Here is a 20,932-nt window from a genome sequence, read left to right on the forward strand (position 1 = left end):
GGCCCCGCGCGCGCCCCGCGCCGCCCCCCGGCCCCGGCCCCGGCCGCGCCCCCGGCCGCGCCCCCGGCCCCCCAGCCTCGCGGAGCGGTGGCCGCGGCGGCCGCGGTGCCGGCTGGTCTGGCCCGGCCCGGCCCGGCCCGGCCGCGCGCGTCACGTCCCGGCGGCCGCCTCCGCACCCGCCGCCTCCCCACCCGCGCCCCGCGCGCCGGGGCCGGGCTCCGGGCGGCCCCGGCCCAGGCCCCGCCCCGCGCCGGCCCGCGCGGCCGAACCGGGCCGCCCGCCCGCCCCCGCCCCCGCCCCCGCCCCCGCCCAGCCCCGGCCCCACCCCGCGCCCCGCCCGCCGCCCGCGCCCTCATCCCGCCCCCCCCCGCCCCGCGGCCACCCCCCCCCCCGCCTCGGCCCCCGCCCCGCGCCCCCCCCTGGCGTCCGGACGGGCTCAGCCCCCGCCCGCGGCGCCTTCCGGGGCGCAGGGCCCAGGCCGGGCAGGGTCGGGGTGCGCCGCCGGGACACGCGCGGCCAGGGAAGCGAGGGGCCCTCATCCGCCTGAGGGGGGCCGGGGAGGGGTCCCCGCGTCCCCGCGTCCGATGGCCGCGGCCTCTCCCGTCCCCGCCATGGGTGCCCGAAATCCGACTCCGGGCCCCCGGCTCCCCGCATCGAGGGCGGCAGCCGGTTCTGAAACCCGGACTCGAAGCTCAGAGGCAGCGCCCAGCACCGTCCCAGAGCCGGGCCTGCCCCTCCGGCGGCTCCAGGGGGGCTCACCTCGGGGCTGCGGGCGCAGATGCCGCCGCAGGCAGGGGTCAGGCGCGGGAGACGGCTGCGGGGGGCAGGCCCGGCTCAGGCCGACCCAGACCTCTCTCTGGTCTCACCGGCTGCCCGAGGAGGCTACCCGGGGGCCGGCGTCCACTTCTTGGGCACTTTCAGACCAGGCACACCGTCCTCTGGGCTGGGCCTGCTGGGGCCTCGCTCCCCAGTTGCCTGCTCTCACCTGCCTGGAAGCTGTGAAGACAAACACTCCCTCCAGGCCGTCTCTGGGGCACCCGCCGGCCCCACCCGGCCAGCCGCACCCCGCCGGCCCCAAGCCTGTCCCCCCAGTGGCCTCTGTGTCCCCTGAGCCCGAGCTCCCGGAGCAAAGGGGTAGGCCCTCAACCAGGCTCGGCTCCAACAGTCCATGTGGACACGCCGGGGCCCAGGTCCTGGAGCGGGTCTGGGAACAGGAGGCAGAGCTCGGGAATCCAGGTCTCCCGGACAAGGGGCGTGAGCGCCAGCCCCGCCCACACACGCAGGTGTGCCGGGCAGGTGTGCCGGGAGGTGTGCATATGGCCCCGCCCCACCCGCGACCCGCCCGCCCCCAGGCCCGGCGCCTGCACCAGCGTGCACGCCGTTTACCGAGAGCGTGAACACGCAGACCGTGCTGGAATGACTGGCCACGGGGGTTTGCCGCTGGCCAGCACAAAAAGCAGTTTCAGAAAACGCCCCAGGGCCCGCGACAGCTGTGTAGACACTACCTTGCTCACAGCCAAGAGAAAGGCTGCGGGATTAGTAATGTTTAGGGCCTAAGTGATGAAAGGATGGACAAGGAGCCGCACCTGCCCCCCTGGACAGAAACACGGGGACGCGGCCACCCGCAGGGACCAGCAGCCCGAGGGGCACCTGCCACGGGAAAGCCTGACACCGCCGGCCGCGGCCTCCCCGCATGCGTGGACATCACAGCCGGGCACGGCGGCCAGACGCGGCCGAGGATAGCGGCAGCCGGGCACGGAGGCCTGTTCCCCTGGAGGACGCCTCTCCCGCTCAGGGACGGCCGTGCCGCGGGGCTGGGGGGCTGCAGGGCACCGGCCGCAGCAGCAAACCCACTGCTTGGGGAATAGCCCAAACACCGCATTTTAAAGATTCCGTTTGCAGTAACATAAAAAAATTAATTTGGGGGAATAAATTTAGCCCCCAAACGTGCGCCTGGTACACGGGAAACCGCAAGCCTGCTTGAAAGACGATGTCAATGAATGGAAGACGCGTGCCCTTGCGGGAAGATGTCCTGTTCCGTGGCGGTGATGCTCTCCCACGTTCACCCACAGGGGAAACGCATTCTCCGTCAAACCCCCGACTGCCGTTTTTGAAGGGACCGGCGCGGTGATCTCAGGGTTGATGTGGATGAGAAAGATCCAGAACGGCGAAGACCACCTTGCAGAGGAAGAGAACAGGACGGTCCGATCACAGCCTGCCCACGCCGCACCATGGAGTCGGGCTGCCGCGGCGAGGGCAGGAGCTGCCTGCCACCAGCCGGCATCCGCAGGGCGCTGGGGCCAGCCGAGGGAAGCTGGACGGCCACGTGGGAAAGGACTAGGGGCTCCTTCCTCACGTGATGTAAAAAATTAACTCAAAATCACCCCTAAAGTGAGATTCCAGAGTATGAAAGTCTTAGAAGAAACAGGTGTGGGTCCTCGTGTCCCGGATCACCGCCAGCGATGACGCAGACGCGTCCTTCACTCCAGCGAGGAGCCCTGAGCCTCAAGTCGCTACCAAGGAAACGCGAAGGAGGCCTGAGAGGCCCCTCGGTCTGGCTGTGTCTGTGGGGCCTTCCCGCGCCCCGTGGGCAGCAAGGGCCCCGCCCGCCCGCAGGACACGCCTCCCAAGTGCTGCCCGCCGTCCTTTTTGCTCGGCCACTTGCATTTTCCCTGGGTGTGCCTCTCAGTGACTGTCCATGCGGTTAGTGTGTCCTTGTCCACGCAACCCCCGGCGGGCGAGGTGGCGTCCTCCCGCCTGGCCGCCCGCCCCGGCCCTGCAGCCCATCTGCACTGCCCTGGGCAGGCGAGTCCAGTTCTCCAGAGCTACTACCCAGGAATGCACTTTGGGGACCCTAGATTTTCCATTTTAAGAGACATTGCAGATTTGCCTCCAAAGCGGCTGTGCAGAGCTGGCCCTGCCAGCGCCTCCGGGAGCCCACTCCTGAGAGTTTGTGGCGTGAGGCTGAGCACGCGCCTTTCTGCAAGAGGCAGGGGTTAAGACAAAGTCAGGAGCGATGTGGACACAGCGGAGTTCCACGCTGGCCCCGGGAGGCGTGATGGACACAGCTTGGCAGGGAGAGAAGAGACTTTGCACAAAAGTGACGTGACTTCCGGGCCCAGACCCACGAACGCGCGCCCCCTCCCCACCCCGTCGCTCACGGCCTGGGCACGCAGCCCCGGCTTGTGCTGCACCGCAGGAAAGACCCACACGGTCAGCAGAAAGCAGGGGGGTCAGTAACTGCCCCAAACCCCGGCAGACTGGGCTCCCTCCAGCACCTGGACACCTACCCTGGAGGGCCCAGCAGGACAGACCCCCAGGCACAGACTCCCACGCAGGGCGGCCCGCAGCTCCCCGGGCCTCCGCCTCCCCCACGGGCCGCCCAGCGCCGAGGCCTTCCTCTTTCCCTGGAAAGACTTCTGTGTTCCCAGAAGTGTTCTTAAGCTCCACTGGCTTTTGCTGACCACACATGGTCACGCGGCCGTCCTCCCGGATCTGGGAACGTCATAAACGCCAGCCCGCGGGCTGGCCGGGGTTGTCTGTGCGAGGGCTGAGTGCTTTTCTCTTTCATACCGAGGACATTTCGCTTTGTCCCTGGTCCAAGTTTATTGCGCCCACAGCCCAAACTATGTCTGCAGCCCTGGCCAGCGGCCTCCAGGCTGGCCACAGAGATCGTCCCCAGCGAGCCCGCGGCTGGCACCAGCCTTGTGCAGCTGGGGCCCTTCTTGGGCCACGAGGCGGGACGAGCCGTGGTCAGCGGAAGCCGCGGCCCTGGCGAGAGTCGAGGGTTCGGCTGCTTTCTCAGGGCCTGTCTCCTGCAGGAACGCGCCCGTCCACTTAAACGGCCCCAGCAACCCGCTATGTGTGGGGCCCACGCGGGCCCAGAGCGCAGGACAGGGCAGCCGGGCCAACCTGCTTGCCGAGGTGCGGCCTGGCCCTGTGCGGCCTGGCCCTCCCAGCAGCGCCCTCGGGCGTCCCCGGCCCCTGCCCCTGGGCCTCCTCACCCCACCCTCGTGCTTCTCCCTTTGAAGCCTTGGCCGCGTGTCGCTTGAGCAGGTGGCCCACAGGAACCCGAGCAGAGCCAGCCCTCCCGCCCGCAGGAGCCGGCGTCCAGCCGCTCTGCTCAGTCACGGCCAGGGCTGCATCCGTATTTTGAGACCTGAATGTCGAGCCAGTCACACCAAGTGTGATTTCCACGAACTCACGTGGTGCAGCTGGTCTCCCATCCGCCGTTTGGGGGCCCGTCCACGCTGGCCACGATGGTCAGCAGCCCACAGCGGCAGGGAGCCCGGGACGGCTGGCCGTGGCGGGTCTGCCTCCCCGACCACAGGACTCCCCCCCCCACCCGCCCCCATTTCTAAGCAGGAGGGGGAGGCTAGTGCCTCCGCAGGCCCCGCCTCGTGAGGTCCAGGGGCGGAGGCAAAGGGAGAGGCTGTGGGAGCCCCTTGGGGAGGTGCGGTGGGTGGGGTGGGCACCCCGGAGCCGGCGCCGCCCACTCTCCAGCTAAACAGGGAGGAGGGTGAGGGCCAGGCCCGGCTCTTCCCCGCGACGTCACCTCTGTGGCTGTCACCCGGAGGTCACGGCTGCTCGCGGTGCAGGCCGCCCGGGGCCCCGAGAGAGGGTGACCGCCCTGCCCCGCCTGCCCACCCGCCCCCGCCCGCCATTGCTCAGAGGGCAAGGCGGATCCCGTGGGGGCTCAGTCTGGGGCCGAGTGTCACTGATTTCGATGTTTAAACTGTGAGTTTTTGGCTTTTGATAGTTCACGTTGGTAGGAAAATCTACACGCTTGGTCGTGTTTCTCCATGCTTACTGTGTATTTTTCTATTTTTCTTCTGCTCCTTACTTTCCCCAGATTGACGAGGTTCTTGCCACCCTCCCGTCCGCTCAGGAGCTGGCGTCCCAGCCGCCTTCCGAGGCTCTTCACCCTCTTCACTGTCAGCAGCCGCGCCTCCCGCCCGCCTCCCGCCCGCCTCTGCCGCCCTTTCTGGCCTTCACGCGCTGCCCCAGCAGCTCCCCCCTGGGCCCCGCAGCCTGGCCTCCCAGACCTGGGGCTCCCACGCTGCCTTCCTGGGGCGCCCCTGTGCCCCAGGGCAGTGGCCCCTGCAGGCCCCCAGGCCCAGCCCACACCGGTGACCGTCCCCCTACACGGCGCCTCTGACTTCAGCTGCTGCTCGTGGGTCTCGCGGGCCACCCGGGGCTCCCGGACACCCGACAGGCCGGCGCAGAGGGCACTGAGGACGCGCCTGTGGAGGGCCGGTGGACCCCAGGGGGCACAGGGTGAGCAGGGGGGCTGCGCTATTTCTGTGCCACTGACAACGCTGACTTAACCCTTTTTAACCTTCGTTTATATTCCACCCAGCCTTCCTCCAGGTTTCTGGATGTCCCATTTTCACTGTTCCCAGCATCTAGTGACGACCTAAAGCAACCGAACACCACACTTGGCCCCAGCCAGGAGGCCCCTTGTCGCGAGGAGGCTGGGGCAGGGACACCAGGAAGATACTCTGCTGGCTTCGCGTTCTCGGCCCTTCACAGCTGGCAGGGCCCTCGCGACTGGCCTGGGAGATCTGAGGGGCCTCTGAGGAGCTGGGGCCCTGCAGCAGGTGGGGGCAGTGGCGCGGGGAGGGACTTCTCTGCAGGGGAGCGGGGAGGCAGTACTTCCAGACCCCCTTCGACCTGCTGGGGCGTCAGGGGGCATCCCAGGGGGGCCTCCCCGGTGGGCAGTGCAGAGCAGAGGGGCGCAGCAGGTTCAGGCAGCAGGTGAGGGTGGACTGAGGAGCAGGGTAGAAGTGGGGTTTCTCTTTTGTGCCAAAGGGCACTCAGGCACTGCGGCGGGCGGGCGCCTCGGCAGCAGAGCCACTTTCCAGGCAGGAGGGGGGTCTGTAAAGTCAGCGCTGGGGGGTGAGCACCGCAAACACCCACGGGGAGGGCCTGGCCGGAGGCTGCGAGCGTCAACGTTAAACAGAGCAGAAGCCACACCCCGAAAGGGGCTCAGAAAAAAGGTGCAAATTAAGTGCAGCAGCAAGGACTGTGAGGAAACAGCCAAGGACCAGGCCTGGGCACCTCCCCTCCCACAGCCTGGGGGCGGGGCTCGCCAGGGAGGGGCCTGCCTCCCGCCTCCCACCACCCGCAGAGCAGGCTCCTCTCCACATCACCGCCTGTCAGAAAAAGCTGGCCACCCAGAGAGGGGCATGCCGCGCCACGGACGAGATCGCTGGACACACGAGAGAAGCACCTGAGCTGGTGGACGTGGCCGTAGCCGTGGCCACTGGACACGCACAGGCAGATTCTAAATGCCTGCCTTCTTTGTAAGCTAGACCCCCCGGCGAAAGAACACCGACGCGCGGTCTGGGCGCCCCTGAGGGACAAGGCCGTCTGGAGACACCGCATGCGAGCAGCTCACGGGGCACAGGCCAAGCCTGGCCCCACCCCACGGGCTCGGCCGGGCCCGCACACGTCCTTGCAAAGCTCGTGGACACTTTGCAGAACCCCAGGAGCGTAGTCGCTTCTGGAAACCACAGTCTCACAAATGCGCAGAGCTAAGGACACACGAAAGGGGCCATGAAGTGACGAAAGGCGGGACAAACCCCCAGCTCCTGAGGGGCCGTGCGTGAGGCGCGCACACGGCCGCAGGGCAAGCCGCGGCAGCCGGGCGAGAAGCGCGCTGGCTCAGGGAGGGCTGGCGGGCGACGGCCGAAACGGATTACAGTGAAGCCCGGGGAAAGCAAAACTCTGCACGTGCTCTGTGGTGGAACTCAAGGTCCTCTTAGTTTTCTTTTTATTTTGTCTAACTTCTTAACTCCCTGGATAAAACGTGGACGTAAACTAAGGAGAGTCTTAGAGCTGGACTGTCTTAAATAGCCGGAGGCCACAGACACCGCCCAGCAGCAGTGGGCAGGGTCTCCTGGACACGGGGACACAGCCCCCGGCCCACCATCCCTTCGTGTGCCCTCACGCGCGGCCTCTCCTGTCGACGTGGCCCACGTGGCCACACGAAGAGCCCGCGCCCGGCCCACGGTCCCGCCGCCAGGCCCACGGCCGCCCTCTTCTCACACGGCCGGTAGATAGACCCCAGCTCCTCAGGGCCGGTGGCCACTGGGCTCAGAACAGGGCCAGACTGCGGTCCCAAGCGCGGACTGGATGACCCAGAGGCTGACAAGAGCCTTAATTATTAACTGCCAGGAGTGGCGCCGTGTGGTGCTGACTGGACAACCTCCTTCCACACGACCTGAGTTGCCAGGGGGCTGCCCCAGGGACACACGAGCCAGCCAGCACCGGTGGAACAGGGGGTGTCGGGAGCTGAGGGTTCCTGTGCACTTTCTGGGGTGTCGGATGCAGGACCTGGCTCTCTGGGCCCAGCCCGCTGTCTGGCCGCGTGCAGACTTCACAGCCTTGAGCCTTGGATGAGGCGCGTCTTCACTCCCCGTGGAAGCGGCCACTCCCGGCCACTCCCTCATCCTGCCTGGCAGGGCCTCGCGGAATTGGCCGCCCAAGCCCCTGGGGCGGCACAGCCGCTCTCCCTGCATCATGTGTTCCCGGGTGCCTGAGGGCCAGCGCGGGCTCAGTGGTCAGCATGAAGCAGCCAAAGTCTCAGACTCCGCTGTTTTCCTCTTGGGGACAGCTGGAATCCAGGGGCTTCGACGCGGCCATCAGGGAGTCTGTCAGCAGCCGCGCTACCCCGGACGACCTTGCAAAGACTCAGGCAGCAATGCTACAGGAACAACAGGCCCTCTGGGCCCTGGGGACTGAGCTGCGTGCGCCCAGGCCCAGTGACCACCTCACTGTCTGTCTGCAGCACCAGCAGCACCACGTCCAGAGCACGGCGCCAGGCCTCCAGCTTGGGTGTGATGGCGTCAAAGACCCCTGGCGCCTCCCCCAGGGCACAGGCGCCTGCATCCATTCTCCCAGCACTGGGCTCGTTGCTTTCACTAAACACGCCGGCAGGAGGTGAGCAGGAGCGCGTGACCCTCTGCAGCTGGCGCTGGACGAGCGAACTGGCTTCCAGCTCTGACGAGCAGCGGGCGGTGTTGCAGAGGAGGGCGCACAGATAGCGGTGCCAGCCGTGGGCCAGGCCGCCCAGCACGGCGGGCCTGTACTGCGCCAGTGAGGATGCCAGCCAGGAGGCGGCACTTGGGAGGCCCCCACAGCAGGCAGGCCTGCCCTCGCCTGCCTGCTCTGCCAGGGTCTGGAGTTGGCGAAGACACCAAAGCTCCAGGGCGCCCCCGCCCAGGAAGACCTTCTGCTCCCGCAGCGCGTGGTACAGGCGGCAGGCACAGGCCCAGAAGCGGTCGGCCCTGCTCTGCATCTGTACAGCCATGGGGCTGGTCAGTACAGCCGTGACCAGGCGCATCCCTTCCGCGTGCAGCGTGACCGCCACCCCAGCCGCAGCTCCCACAGCACCGCTGCACCAGGGGGCCACGCGCACACCACTGCCCACACAGCCTCCGTCCACCTGCGTGAGGTAGGCCACCTGCGTGGCTCCCGAAGCCTCTGCGAAAGCCTGCAGCACGCGGCCGCCCACTGCCCCCACCGCCAGCCGCCCGCTGTGAGCGCACCTCTCAGCAAGTGGCTCGGGCACGTGCCCCCGTGCCAGCACCACGTCCACGTGGAACTGGGCCAGCACCCGCAAGATACAATCTACCCAGGGCTCCTCGGTGCTGTCCTGCAACCCCCGTGTGCCGCCCAGCACAGTCCTGATATTCGCAGATGGGTTGAACCCCGGGTGGCGGTAGCTTTCTGTGAGATCGCCTTCGAGGAGAACGACCTGCAAGGGCCGGCCCTGCAGCTCCTGGGCCACAGTGGCACTGGCGACCGGCACGACAGCTACATAGCCCGGGCAGACGTGAGAAGCAGCTTCGGGCAGGCCTGGCAAGCAGCACGTGACCACCCGAGCGAGGTCGAATGCACAGGCCGGGGTGCCGTCCCGGGGCGCTGGGGCACTCTGGCCCTGCAGCCGGGCTGCAGCTCCTGCCAGCCGCATGCTGCTGGGGTCTCCGTGGCTCAGGCCCAGTTCCATGGCCGCGCTGCAGACCCCTGCACCCTGGGGCTGGCTGGCCCGCTCACCGCCACCTGCCCCCCAGAAGTGCCGGCTGCGGGTCAGGGCTGGCTCTCTGGAGCGGGCCCCCACGGGCAGACTGTCTCTCGGGGTTCCAGACGCACTTCTCTTGGTCTCAGTCTGCCTTCTGTGGAGTGTAGGAGACTGGACATGAGTGCCAGGGAGACGGGGGAGGGCCGGTGACCGCGCGGCGAGGTGGCCCACAGCAGGCTCTCCCTGCAGCTGGCCGGGACTGGGCGCCATGGGGGGACATGGGCACAGGCTGACACCGCAAGTCTCCGGAGCAGAGAGCGTCCATGTGCTGTCCAGGTGGGCGGAGACCTGGTGGAGAGGGGCCTGGAGGGAGATGGCTGCGTCCATGCAGACATTCAAGCCCTCCTCCATCACCGTGGCGATGACAGGGGCGGGCACGCCCAGGTTCAGACACTCCTCAGCCGCGGCGCTCCAGGCGCCCACGAGGAACAGCAGGGTGCTGACCCCAGTCCCGTAGATGTCCCTGTGTGCCAGGATGGCTTCCCGGAGAAGCTGCCCGGCTGCGCCGCTCAGGTCCAGTCCCTCCAGGAGCCTGGCCGCAGAGGTGACCAGCACGCTCTCCTGCCCCTCCCCATCTGTGATGAATTTGGGAGACTTCACCGGGCCCAGGAAAGTTCTTCCTGCCTCTGCAAAGGACGAAAGCTGCTGAAGTCCCACGTGCCGCGTCCTGTTGGCCACCCCCTGGCCCTCACCTCGGATCATCACCTGCGGGGATACGAGATGGGTTGTCCGGGCTGCGAGCCACGGTGGACCCCGCCTGCCTCAGGCAGCCCGGCCGGCACGGGAGGATGCTGGAGACACCGACCCCCGAGCCCCGCGACCAGGGGCCGGCGACCAGGTGCTTCCAGGAAGCAGGCCCAAGCCAGGCCCAGGCCCGCCGAGTGGCCAGCAGGAGGGCGGGCAGCTCGGCTCCGGGCTGGGAGCCCCGGACTGGAGCGCTCCGGGCTGAGGCTGGACCAGAGGCGGGGCCGGCTCAGCGAGGAGGCGGGAGTACTGGGCCCGCCCCGCCCCGCCCGCCTCAGGCCCCGCCCCGCCCGCCTCAGGCCCCGCCCCGCCCGGCCCCGGCCCCACCCCAGTCCTCTGGCACCGCCCCCGACCCGCCCCCTCAGGCCCCGGTCCCACCCCCAGTCCTCTGGCTCCGCCCCCGACCCGCCCCCTCAGCCCCCGCCCCAGCCCGGCTTTGGGCCGCGCCCCCTCCCCCAGTCCTCTGGCCCCGCCCCTCCCGTCCCGCCCCCAGCCCGGCTTTGGGCCGCGCCCCCTCCCCGGCCCCGCCCCCAGTCCTCTGGCCCCGCCCCTGTCCCGCCCCTCAGGCCCCGCCCCCGCCGGCTTTGGGCCGCGCCCCGGCCCCCCCCCGGCCCTGGCCCCGCCCCCGTGCCGGGCTCCGCGCGACCGAGCAGGGGGCCCGAGGGCGGCCGTCCCCGCGCGTCTCCCCACATCGCGGTCGCGAGCACCGCGCCCCCGCGCCCCCCGGCACCAACCTGGCCTCCGCCCCCCGCGCCGCCCCCGCTCGGTGCGCGCCCGGGCGCTGGAAACCGGCCGGAAGTTCCGCCTCACGGAGGGCGGGAAAGGCGGGCGTGACGCCATCGGCGGAGGCCGAGAGCGGCCCTAGCAACGGCCGCGGGGCGAGCTGCGGCGGCCCTAGCAACGGCCTGCGAGCCGCGACGCTGCGGCGGGCCCCGGGGGGCGCGTGTCGGGGGGCGAGGGTCAGTCAGGGCGCGGGGGTCGGGGGGCGCGGGGGTCCGGGCGCGCGTGTCCGGGAGCGCGGGTTGGGGGGCGAGGGGCGAGGGTCCGGGGCGCGCGGGTCGGGGGGTCGGGGGGCGGGTTCGGGGCGCGGGGGTTCGGGGGTCGGGGGCGCGTGTCGAGGGGCGAGGGTCAGGGGCGCGGGGATCAGGGGCCGGGGTGCGCGGGGGGCGGGGGGCGCGGGGGTCGGGGCGCGGGGGTGGGGGCGGGGGGCGCGGGCCCGGGGTGGGCCCTGGGCCTCGGGACGGGGCGGCGCGGGGAGAGGCTCTTCGGGGCCCGGCGCCCGGGACGAGCCCCCCCGCGAGACGGCGCTGGCGGGCAGCCGGGGCGGCGGGGCGGGAGGCCCGAGCTGCGGGGACCCCGAGGCTGGCCCGGCCCGCCAGTCAGGAGGGCGCCGCGGGCGGGGGCCGGGCCGAACCTTCTGGAAGGTCAGAGGGAACCGGCGTCCGGCCGCGGCCAGGTTCTTGGTGGGGCGCAGCGCCCCGGCTCGGGAGTGGGGCGGCCCGACACGCCCGCGGGGGGGGACAGGACCGGACACGCCCGCGGGGGGGGACAGGACCGGACACGCCCGCGGGGGGGGACAGGACCGGACACGCCCGCGGGGGGGGACAGGACCGGACACGCCCGCGGGGGGGGGACAGGACACGCCCGCGGGGGGGGGGACAGGACCGGACACGCCCGCGGGGGGGACAGGACCGGACACGCCCGCGGGGGGGACAGGACCGGACACGCCCGCGGGGGGGACAGGACCGGACACGCCCGCGGGGGGGGGACAGGACCGGACACGCCCGCGGGGGGGGGACAGGACCGGACACGCCCGCGGGGGGGACAGGACCGGACACGCCCGCGGGGGGGACAGGACCGGACACGCCCGCGGGGGGGGGACAGGACCGGACACGCCCGCGGGGGGGGACAGGACCGGACACGCCCGCGGGGGGGACAGGACCGGACACGCCCGCGGGGGGGACAGGACCGGACACGCCCGCGGGGGGGGACAGGACCGGACACGCCCGCGGGGGGGACAGGACCGGACACGCCCGCGGGGGGGACAGGACCGGACACGCCTGCGGGGGGGGACAGGACCGGACACGCCCGCGGGGGGGGGACAGGACCGGACACGCCCGCGGGGGGGACAGGACCGGACACGCCCGCGGGGGGGACAGGACCGGACACGCCCGCGGGGGGGGACAGGACCGGACACGCCCGCGGGGGGGGGACAGGACCGGACACGCCTGCGGGGGGGAAGGACTGGACGCGCCCCTGCGGCCGGCCGCGGACGGGGGCGTCGGGACAGTCGGGGCGTCGCCGAGGCCCGCTCAGAGCAGCCCCGGGGGGCGCGGGACGGCCACGGTCCAGCGCGGCGGCCCCGCCCCGGGGGCCCCGGAGCCCGAGGGTCGGGGCGGCGAGGCCCGGGCCCTGGGCGGCTCCCACCAGGGGGCGCGCGCGGCCGCCGAGGTGCGGCCTGGGGGGTCCGAACGCGGCCCGGGGGGCCTGGGGCGTCACCCCGCGCGCGTCTCTCACCTCAGCCGACGCTGCCCGAGTCGGGAGGGGCCTGGGCCGCGCCCGCCCCCGGCCTGGGGAGGTCTGGGGGGGCCCCGGGGGGCGCGGGCCGGGCCTCGGGAGAAGCGTCTGTCGACCGCGCCCGGGAGCGAGGCCGGCAGGGGGGGGGGCGGGGGGGGGAGCCCGGCGGGGGGGGGGGAGCCCGGCGGGGGGGGGGGGCCGGCGGGGAGAGGCCAGGCCGGCGGGGCGCGTGGCTGGGAGGCGGGAGGCGCGGCCGCCCGGCTCTGAGACTGGACGGGGCGGGGGGCGGTGCCGGCCGGGCCCCCCAGCTCACCGGGCGCGGCGCCCCGGCCGCGGACCCCACAGACCTGAGCGGGCCGCGCGTCCTCCCCGCGGCGCCTGCGGGGAGCGGGGAGCCCGCGGCGCTGTCCCTCTCGGGGCTGGACGGGGCTGGACGGCGCAGAGCCGGTCCCCCCCCCCCCCCCGCAGGTCCCGCGTTTAATTTCCCTTGAAGACGCGCCCGGCTGACCCCCGCCCGCAGGCGCCCCCCTTGCTGCTCCCCCTGCCCGGGCGCGCCCCTCCTGGCCGGGAGCCAAGCTGGGGCTTCTCTGAGCGCTGGGAGCGCCCCCTTCCCCTGGGAGCCCCCCACCCCGGGCGGGGCTGGGCCCCGGGGAGGGAGCAGGTCTGCGGAGCCCCGTCTCACCGGGACTGTCCCCGGAGGGGGGACCTGGGGGGGCCGGGCCCGCCCTGGTGGCCTCTAACTCAAGGGGCAGCGCGGCCCTCGCGGGGGTCTTGAACTCGCGTCCTTTCAGCCTCGGGGCGGGGTCCAGCTTGGCCACTGCCGGCCCCTGAGTCACACCTTCTGCCTGGGAAGGGCCCTGCGGAGCCGCCCGGGGCTGTCCACGCCAGTTACAGCGCGAGCCCCTGCGCCCGCATGGACCCCTCGGGCCTGGACCCCTCGGCGCCGCCCCTGGGCCCCTGGGCCGCACCCTGCGCGGGGCAGGAAGTGCCCCCGGCCGCCCCCACTCACCGGGCCAGGTGCGCGGCTTCCTGGGCAGGTCGGGGTGTAGGTGCGGCCCCCAGAGCCTCCCCGGCATCTCGCCGGCTCTACAGAAATGACTAGGATGAAAGGAAAGAGAGACTGAAACAAAGAAATGCGATTGTTTCTATGTTTTACCCTCAACATCGTTCTAGGTAGACGGAGACCATCCAAGTGAGAATAAACAAATTTAAATAAAAAAGTTTCGGTGCTGATTTCTAAACTCAGTGGGGTTTTACCTGATAAAATCTACAAAGCAGAATGTTTATCCTCAAAAAGCATCAGCGACACATCATCATTACTCAGCGTGCACACCCGAAACATGGCCGAGGAAAATAACAACAGGTGGAGGCTTTTTAGGACGCCAGACTCTGTGTGCAGAGAAGGGAAAGACCGTTCGGTCATTCATTCGACAGACACTCGCGCTGAGCCGGGCGTGACCTCAGCACGTCGTCCACGGCCGCGCGGGGGGAGGAAGTCAGGAAACACTCTCGGGCTGCAGGGAACGGTTTCCTTCCCTTCCTCCTAGGTTCTTTGGCCGGCCTAGTAATTAAGTTGACATATGACAGATCAACAGGAGAAAAGTGGATTTTGTGCATAGGGGAGCCCCAAAGAGGCGCCCCGAAGTCAGTCAGCAATGGGGTGCACGAACCGCCCCAGCCGGGGTGAAGGGGCCAGACCCCAGGGCGTGCAGCCTCCGTGGACGGCCCTGGCAGTCCTCAGCATCCCCTGCAGGCAGGTGGACGCCCTTCCTGAGTCCACTGGGCCGAGAACGACCACTGCCGGGCGCGCTGGGCTCCGGAGCCGGCTCTCGTGCCTGCGGGGCTGTGTGGCCGCCGCGCTGGAGCGGCTGCTGGGGCTGTGCTCGCCCACGCAGCCCGGACGCCCAGAACTCGCCTGGGGTTTAATTTCAGGCGCAGGTTGCCTGAGGCGCACTCGTGGTTTGGGCCGATTGTGACAAGTACAGATGACTCAGGAGTCGGAGTCCCAGCACCCGGCAGAACGGACCCCGAGGCCCAGCCGGAGACTCAGGGTCCCTGGGGCGCAGCCACACACGCGGCGGTGACCCTGGAACCAGAGGAGCAAGATACCCGCTGGAGGTCTCAGGGGCCGCCAGCCCACACTCCTCGTTGGCCGCAGGGACATCAGGTGCCCAGGCCGCCGAGCAGGACTGGCTCTCCACGCCGTCACCCGCGCTCCTCGGGGCACTTCCCACCTGCCTCTCCCCTGCGTGCCATGCCCCGTTCTTTGGGACCCACTTCTAACCCCGTCCCTCACCCTCACTGTGCCCCTGAGCTTCCAGTTAGCATGCCAAGGGGCAGACGTGGCCTAGTGGACCCCAGGCTCTCACTGTTGGGGGTCCACACAAACAGGAGCTGGCTTATGCATCCACAGACGACTGTGGGGAAGAAAGGGCCGGGAGGCAGGGACCGATCCCAACATCAGTGACCAAAACATAAATCCAGCACCAAAGATCGGGGTCTTGTTAGAATCGTCCTGCCACGCAGCCTTTAAGCAGGAGCCGCTGCCCGCGGGGTGGAAGGCCCTGTCCAGAGGCACCCTGAGACCTGAGAGGCGAGGGGTGCCTGCAGGCTCTCAGGGTCCCGACTGCCTCAGACGCCCGGCATCACGCAGGAGCGTGGACCCCCCTCTGACGGCCGAGCACGTGCCCAGGTCTCAAGAGTGAGGGGGGCTCCCGGTGGGGTCAGAACAAAAGCGCCTTGACTGTTTCGTGACCCCTCTGAGGCCAGAGGGCCGAGGCCGGAGGGCCGGGGCCGGGCCCTGCCATGTCTGGGAGCGCTCACGCAGCAGAGCTGTGGGGACGCAGCGGGACAGGTGGCTCCCTGCAGCTCCCCCGGCCCTGGGGTTCCGCACGCAGGCGCCCCCAAACCAGGGAGGCCCCAGGAGCCCAGCCACTGCCGACCCACGTGGAGTTCAAGCGGGGGCCGGGAAGGCCAGCTGCCGGGTGTTGGGGGCACAGATCAAACATAGGAAACTCCCCTCCAGTCCAGAAAGGCAGGCGCCCCCCATTTCCTAGCGCATTTACTTTAGACAACGAGGGGCTGCAAGACCCCTTTAGGGTGTCCTTAAATTCTTAAAAGCTAAATGAGCCTCCTCAGCGGTGGCTGGGTCCTGCGAAATGTCTCCCTCTGAGCACTCTCCAGCGTTCCCTGGCCCAACCTGGCCCAGCGCCCTCCGCATGCCCTAGGGCGCCAGGAGGGTGGCAGCGCCTGGCCAGGCCCCTCTGGCCTGACTGTGCACACAAGCTGGGCCCGGGGCTGGGCTCGGACCCGGTCCCACCCTGGCCCGGCCCTTCCTCCGCGTCCCGGAAAAGGCAGCGCTGGGGCCCCTCCCGCGGCAGCTCCACTCAGCTCCCTCTCCTCAGCACAACCCCCAGAGCGTCACCACCCCCAGGTCCCGAGACCCCCCAAAAGTGGCCAGAAGCCTCCCTCTCCACACCAGCCTGAGTGCCCGCACCAGCACAGCGGCTGATGGAGAAAGGCTGGGCCCCAGCCGCACCGCGAAGGCCCCGCACAGCCTCCGCCTGATTAAGAATTTAGGGACAGTGACCTGAAAAGCTGGCAGCTTCTAGCTGCTCCTCCGCCGCAGCCCCTCTGCCAGCTGCTGTCCCAGCCCTCAGACATGCAGCACGCATGTACATGCCGCGCACGCATGCACGCACACAGCACACACATGCACGAAACACGACACGCGCATACAGTACTGCAACACACATGTACACACACAGAGCACACATGTACAGACCGCACACATGTACACACAGCACACACAATGCACCGTGCACACGTGCCCCGCACACGCATGCAGAGCGCAAGCAGCACCCGCTGGCCGTCACTCTGGGAACCCGGCACCCATGCGGCAGGAGGCTGGGCCGGCCCTGCCACCTGGGCCCCGACGCGGCCCCCCACCCCGTGTGGGCGCCCCGCACGCAGGCGAGGCCCCGAAAGCCAGCGCGAGCCCCGTGCCACAGACGCTGACTCGTGCCACACACAAACCTGGACTTCCCTGAACGCGTGTCAGCAGCGCCCAGGTGAAAACATGGAGGAGGCGCGGGGGAGGGAGGGAGGCGCAGGTGGGGACGGGAGGAAAAGGAGAAATGGAGTATGGAAATGAATCGCGGGGCTTCTAGAAAGCCCGCGCCGCGGAGCCGCCCGGGGACCGGGGCGCCCGCCCGTTTCTAGTAAGGTGAGGCTCAGCTGCAAGAAAAGCAACCACAAGGGACTTTTCTTTTTTGTTAAACTTTTAATTTATGGTTTGCACGTCATATTTCAAGTTGAGTCCCCACTTAACTTTCTACGGTGAATCACGCTTTCTTAGCAACGGCTTCCTGAATCACTCTGGCAAAGCGTCCGGGCCCGAGGCCCCCGCGCTCACTCAGCTGTCTGGGGCGACCCCACCGCGGCCGGCCTCCCCGACGGCGAGCGCGGTGTGTCAGGCTGAACGCGCGAGCGTGTCACACTCAGGGGACGTGACGGCGCAGGTGGCTCCCGAGGCACGCAGGCGGGTGCCCGGCGCGGCGTCGGGCAGCCCCTCGGAGCCCGCCCCAACAGAAGGGCCGCCCAGGGGGCTGGCAGGGGCTGCGGGGGCCACTGAGGCTCTGGGCTGAGGGCGAGCCCCCATGACAGGAGGGTCCTCGGCGGGCCAGCTGGGTGTGCCCCCCCCCCCCCCCCGCACCGTGGCCGACATCTGTGTCTCATCAGGACCACCCCTGACAGGAGGGACGGAGCCCCGGGCGGGACGCCCCATGCTGCTGAGTGAAGCTCCTCTGAGCCATGTCCAGCCCACAGGGTGGGTGTGTTCCCTGTTTTGGCACATTCCCCGGAAACTCCTCGAGGCACAGGTGGCCGCCCTGAAGCCGGCACCGCAGCCCCCGGGCGGGCAGGCACCTGGACGGGGCCGGCGTGTCCCCGGGCCCACTCCCCTGCGGAGCCTGGCCCACACGCCCACCCCCCGGGGCCACTGGGCGTGTGGAATGACGTGTGTGAGCGGACGGCGCGGTGCGCACCAGCTGGTGCTCTGAGCACAAAACCAGCGAGGCAGAAAGGGGCTCGCAGCTGAGCTGCGGGGTTTATGGCTGTTCTGGAAGTGAAGAAGAAAGTTGGATGTACGTCTTCTTGTTTTTCACTAACTCTTGTTTCAACGTTTCAGGGTTAGCTGGAAAGAAAGTGCCCTGCGAGCTTTCGGCCACTTCAAACACCGCCTGCCTGAGATCTCTTTCCAGTTAACCAAAATTAGGTCACGCAGAACTTTCCAAAATACTGCGCTTACGAGGGCAGCGGATCCGACGTCCCCGTCACGGCCATACGCACAAGGATCAGCCCGCGCTGAGGTGAATCTCAGTGGTTTCTCTTCAGGAAGAACCCACACTCGCTGTCCTCAGAGGAGAATTCCTTTGAGAGAGATACGGGGAGCGGGTGGCCCCCCCACGGCGGCTTGGGAGGAGCCTGGCAGCGGGGCGAGGGGCTCCACACGGTGGGGAGGGGCCCTCGCCAGGGGGCCGCCCCCACAACTTTCCGCTGCGTGGAATTCCATCTGTTAATCAAACCGAAACCCGGAGTCAAGGCCTGTACCTGAGACTTCCTTCCTGGCTGTCTTGTGACCCATTGCATCACTCTGCCCAGCCACAGGAAACACGCTGGAGAGGCATTGCCACACGCGCGTGCAAGCACACTCACGCACAGGGGGGCTCCAGCAGCGAGGCGCCCACCCAGCTCCGGCCGAGGGCCGGCCTTCCCCTCCCTTCTCAGCAGCCTCCCACTGGGACAGCGCCGGGTCTGGGCCACCGGGCGGCAGGAGGACACTGGCACGGCTGCCCTGCCCGGCACCCCCTCCGGCGGGGAACTGCAGGCGCGACACAGCCGATGCCTGCGCCGGTGCCCCACGGAGCCCAGCTGGAAGGACAGGCCTGACGCGGGCTGGGCTGCCCTGCTGGCCTCCCGATGGACGGCTGCTGGCCTGCGGGCCGGCCTGTGAGGTGTGGCGCCTGCCTGGGGGGCTGTGACCGCGTGGAGCTGAGGCCACTTCTCCCTGTGACTCCACCCCAGAGCTGGCTGAGTCCCGCTGGCCTGGGGGGCGTCGGCCACGAGGCCAACACCACGGCCTGTTTCAGCAGCTCCTGCCCCCTCTGCATTGCCCGGGGCAGCTCAGGCCAGCCCAGACCCACCTTCCACACCTTCCTGGGCTCCAGCCCAGGCTCCCAGAGCAGGGACCTGCGTTAATCGGGCAACAGGAACGCGGAAACCATTTCAATGTCGTGAGACCGAGCTGACTCCTGAACCGCTCGGGGACACTGGGCGGTGAGTCCTCTTTGCCACGGAGAGTGGCCACCCGGGCTCCGCCGGAGGCCACCGCACCGTGCATGGAGCAGGCCTGGCAGCCTCCCTGGAGCTCAGGGCGTCGGCGGCTCGGGGCGGCCCCTGGTGGAACTGCCCCCCTCGCTGACCGACTTCTGCTCTGCCCACAGCGCTCTCCTGGGGGTGCTGTGCTCATCTCCCTCTCCAGGAGCGTCCCAGCCCCAGCTGGGAAGACGCCTCGGCCAGGGCTCCGGAGCCAGGCCTGGACCTGGGCCCCGTAGCCCGTGGCCCTTCCCGGACACAGGCAGGGGGACCCGCCCCGGGCCCCGCCCCTGCCCCCACGTGAGCGAGGGCGCCACCCTCGCTGCCAGGTCAGCTCACACTCGCCGGCTCACACTCGTCAGTCACACGCACGCGTCCCTGGGAGCCGCGGGAGGCCGCGGCGCTGGGGCCACCTCTGACGCACTGGTCTAACCAGGGCGCAGCCACGTTGCCGGTGAGGAAGCCACCGAGAGCCTGGTCGGAGCGCGTGGAGGGGGCCGGGCCGAGCAGTCCTGCCGCGGGTGACGAGCACAGGCCGTTCCGCGCCGGGGGCAGTTGCGGGCAGAGGCGTCCTGTGTGGGGAGCAGCGCACACCCGGCCAAGGGAGAGTCGCCCAAGCTGATGGCCGCTCAGGGGGTGGCAAGGGCGTCGGTCCCGGCAGCAGGGCCGCCCGGTGGAAGGCGTCACAGCCCCAGCTCCAGGGCGTCTTAGAACTCGGTTCCCTGGAGCGGCGGGACGGGCGGTCCGCGTCTGGTCGGTGCGCCGCGTCCCCGGCCTCAGCCCGCAGCCAGCCATGGCGGCGGGACGGTTGGGGGAAAGGATGTGCCGAGCTAACCCCATGCAGGCTTTGGGGTCCCCACCCCACTCCAGACCAAAGCCGTCAGGACACTGGGAGAGACAAATCCCGTCCCCACCAGAGGGAAGGTGGCTGGGGCCTGAGGGTGGGGTTCAGCGGCCAGGTTGGGATAAAGCCAGACACGTGGGCCTTGGGGGGTCCCCTTCTGGCTCTGCGCCAGCTCGCGGCTCTCGGCCACTCTCAGGTGCTGCTGGGTTTCCAGGTCAGCGGATCGGGTCGCACGCGTGAAAGACTTTATTTCCCTATTTTCTCCCTGAGTTGTACATTTCCTTAATTCCCTTTCCCTTGTAAATAAACCTTTTGTGAACCTTCTGTGTGTCCTGCAGTGGAGTATTCATAAGTCCCTTGGAAGCGCACGGGTGAGGACCCACAGCCAGGAACCCCGTTCTATATCGGGGCTGCCCTGTAACAGGACCAGAACCTCTGGTTCCGTGTCAGGCGCTGGCGGGAGGCTGGGGGCAGCTCTGGGGATCTGGGGCCCGCCCCATCCAGCCCCCCGCGTCCTGTCTGAACCCTGGGTTTGTGTCCGAAGCGGCTCGCCTGGGGGGTGCTGGCTTTGGAGAGACTGGCCTTCGGAGTTCGAGGAAGGACGGTGGGCAAAATGGACACGGCCCGCGGCTCAAGACCACACGCGCCGGCAGGGCCTGGTGTGTCCTGGGCCCCTGGTCGGCGCGTGCCTTGGACGCGAGCCCCGGCCTGAGCATCCTGCGCCTTCAAGCCGCTGTCAGTGCAGGCAAGGCGCCCAGGCCTCGCCCCAGAAAGAGGAAGTCGTTTGAGTGACTTGCTTGGGCCTGGAGTTACATAACCCAGACAATAGGTGCGCGCAGAAGCCCGCCGTCCTGGAGAGGAGTCAGGGCCCCACAGCCTCCGTCTGAAACTCCCTCTGAAGGACTTTGCAACTGAGGGGCAGGACGTGGGGCTCTGGGGGGCCCGGGGCCAGTCCCTTCCCGACCTGTAGGAGCCTCCCCAGTGCCTCAGGCCAGGGCAGCACCCGCAGGGAGGGGGCATTGTCCCCGGAGATGTTCCTCCTAAACAAACAGGCTGTTTTCGGAGCCTCTTCCTGAAAACCCAGCTCCCCCGAGCCCCAGCAGGCCCCGCGGAGGCTCCTCGGTGCTTTCTGAGCAGTGAGTCATCTCACCTGCAACTTCACCCTCAGCTCTCAGAGGCTGAAACAGAGCAGGGAGAAGAGCATCAGCTCAGCCTCTGATGCTCCCACATCCTCATCCCCCGTGACCACATGAAATGCCTTTTCCTTGAGAGGGTGCAGAATGGAGATGACTGACCTTGGCGGTCACTAACCGGCCCGTCTCAGCGACTCCACGCGCCCAGCTGAGCTTCAGACTGGGGGTCGCGCT

At 69.3% G+C, this 20,932-nt stretch overlaps 1 protein-coding gene across 1 annotated transcript; it reads right to left on the minus strand.

Annotated features, from left to right (window-relative positions):
- Window positions 1–7,708: 7,708 nt before the first annotated feature.
- Window positions 7,709–19,516, minus strand: BBS12 (Bardet-Biedl syndrome 12; the record flags this gene model as incomplete). The annotated part of the gene is made up of 2 exons (XM_084244493.1): window positions 7,709–9,790; window positions 19,061–19,516. The coding sequence occupies 2 exons, from the start codon at window positions 19,514–19,516 to the stop codon at window positions 7,709–7,711; spliced, it is 2,538 nt and encodes an 845-aa protein (XP_084100619.1).
- Between the last annotated feature and the right edge of the window lie 1,416 nt (window positions 19,517–20,932).

This window comes from Talpa europaea (assembly GCF_964194135.1).
Source record: "Talpa europaea genome assembly, chromosome: 10".
In the NCBI taxonomy this organism is placed as follows: domain Eukaryota; kingdom Metazoa; phylum Chordata; class Mammalia; order Eulipotyphla; family Talpidae; genus Talpa; species Talpa europaea.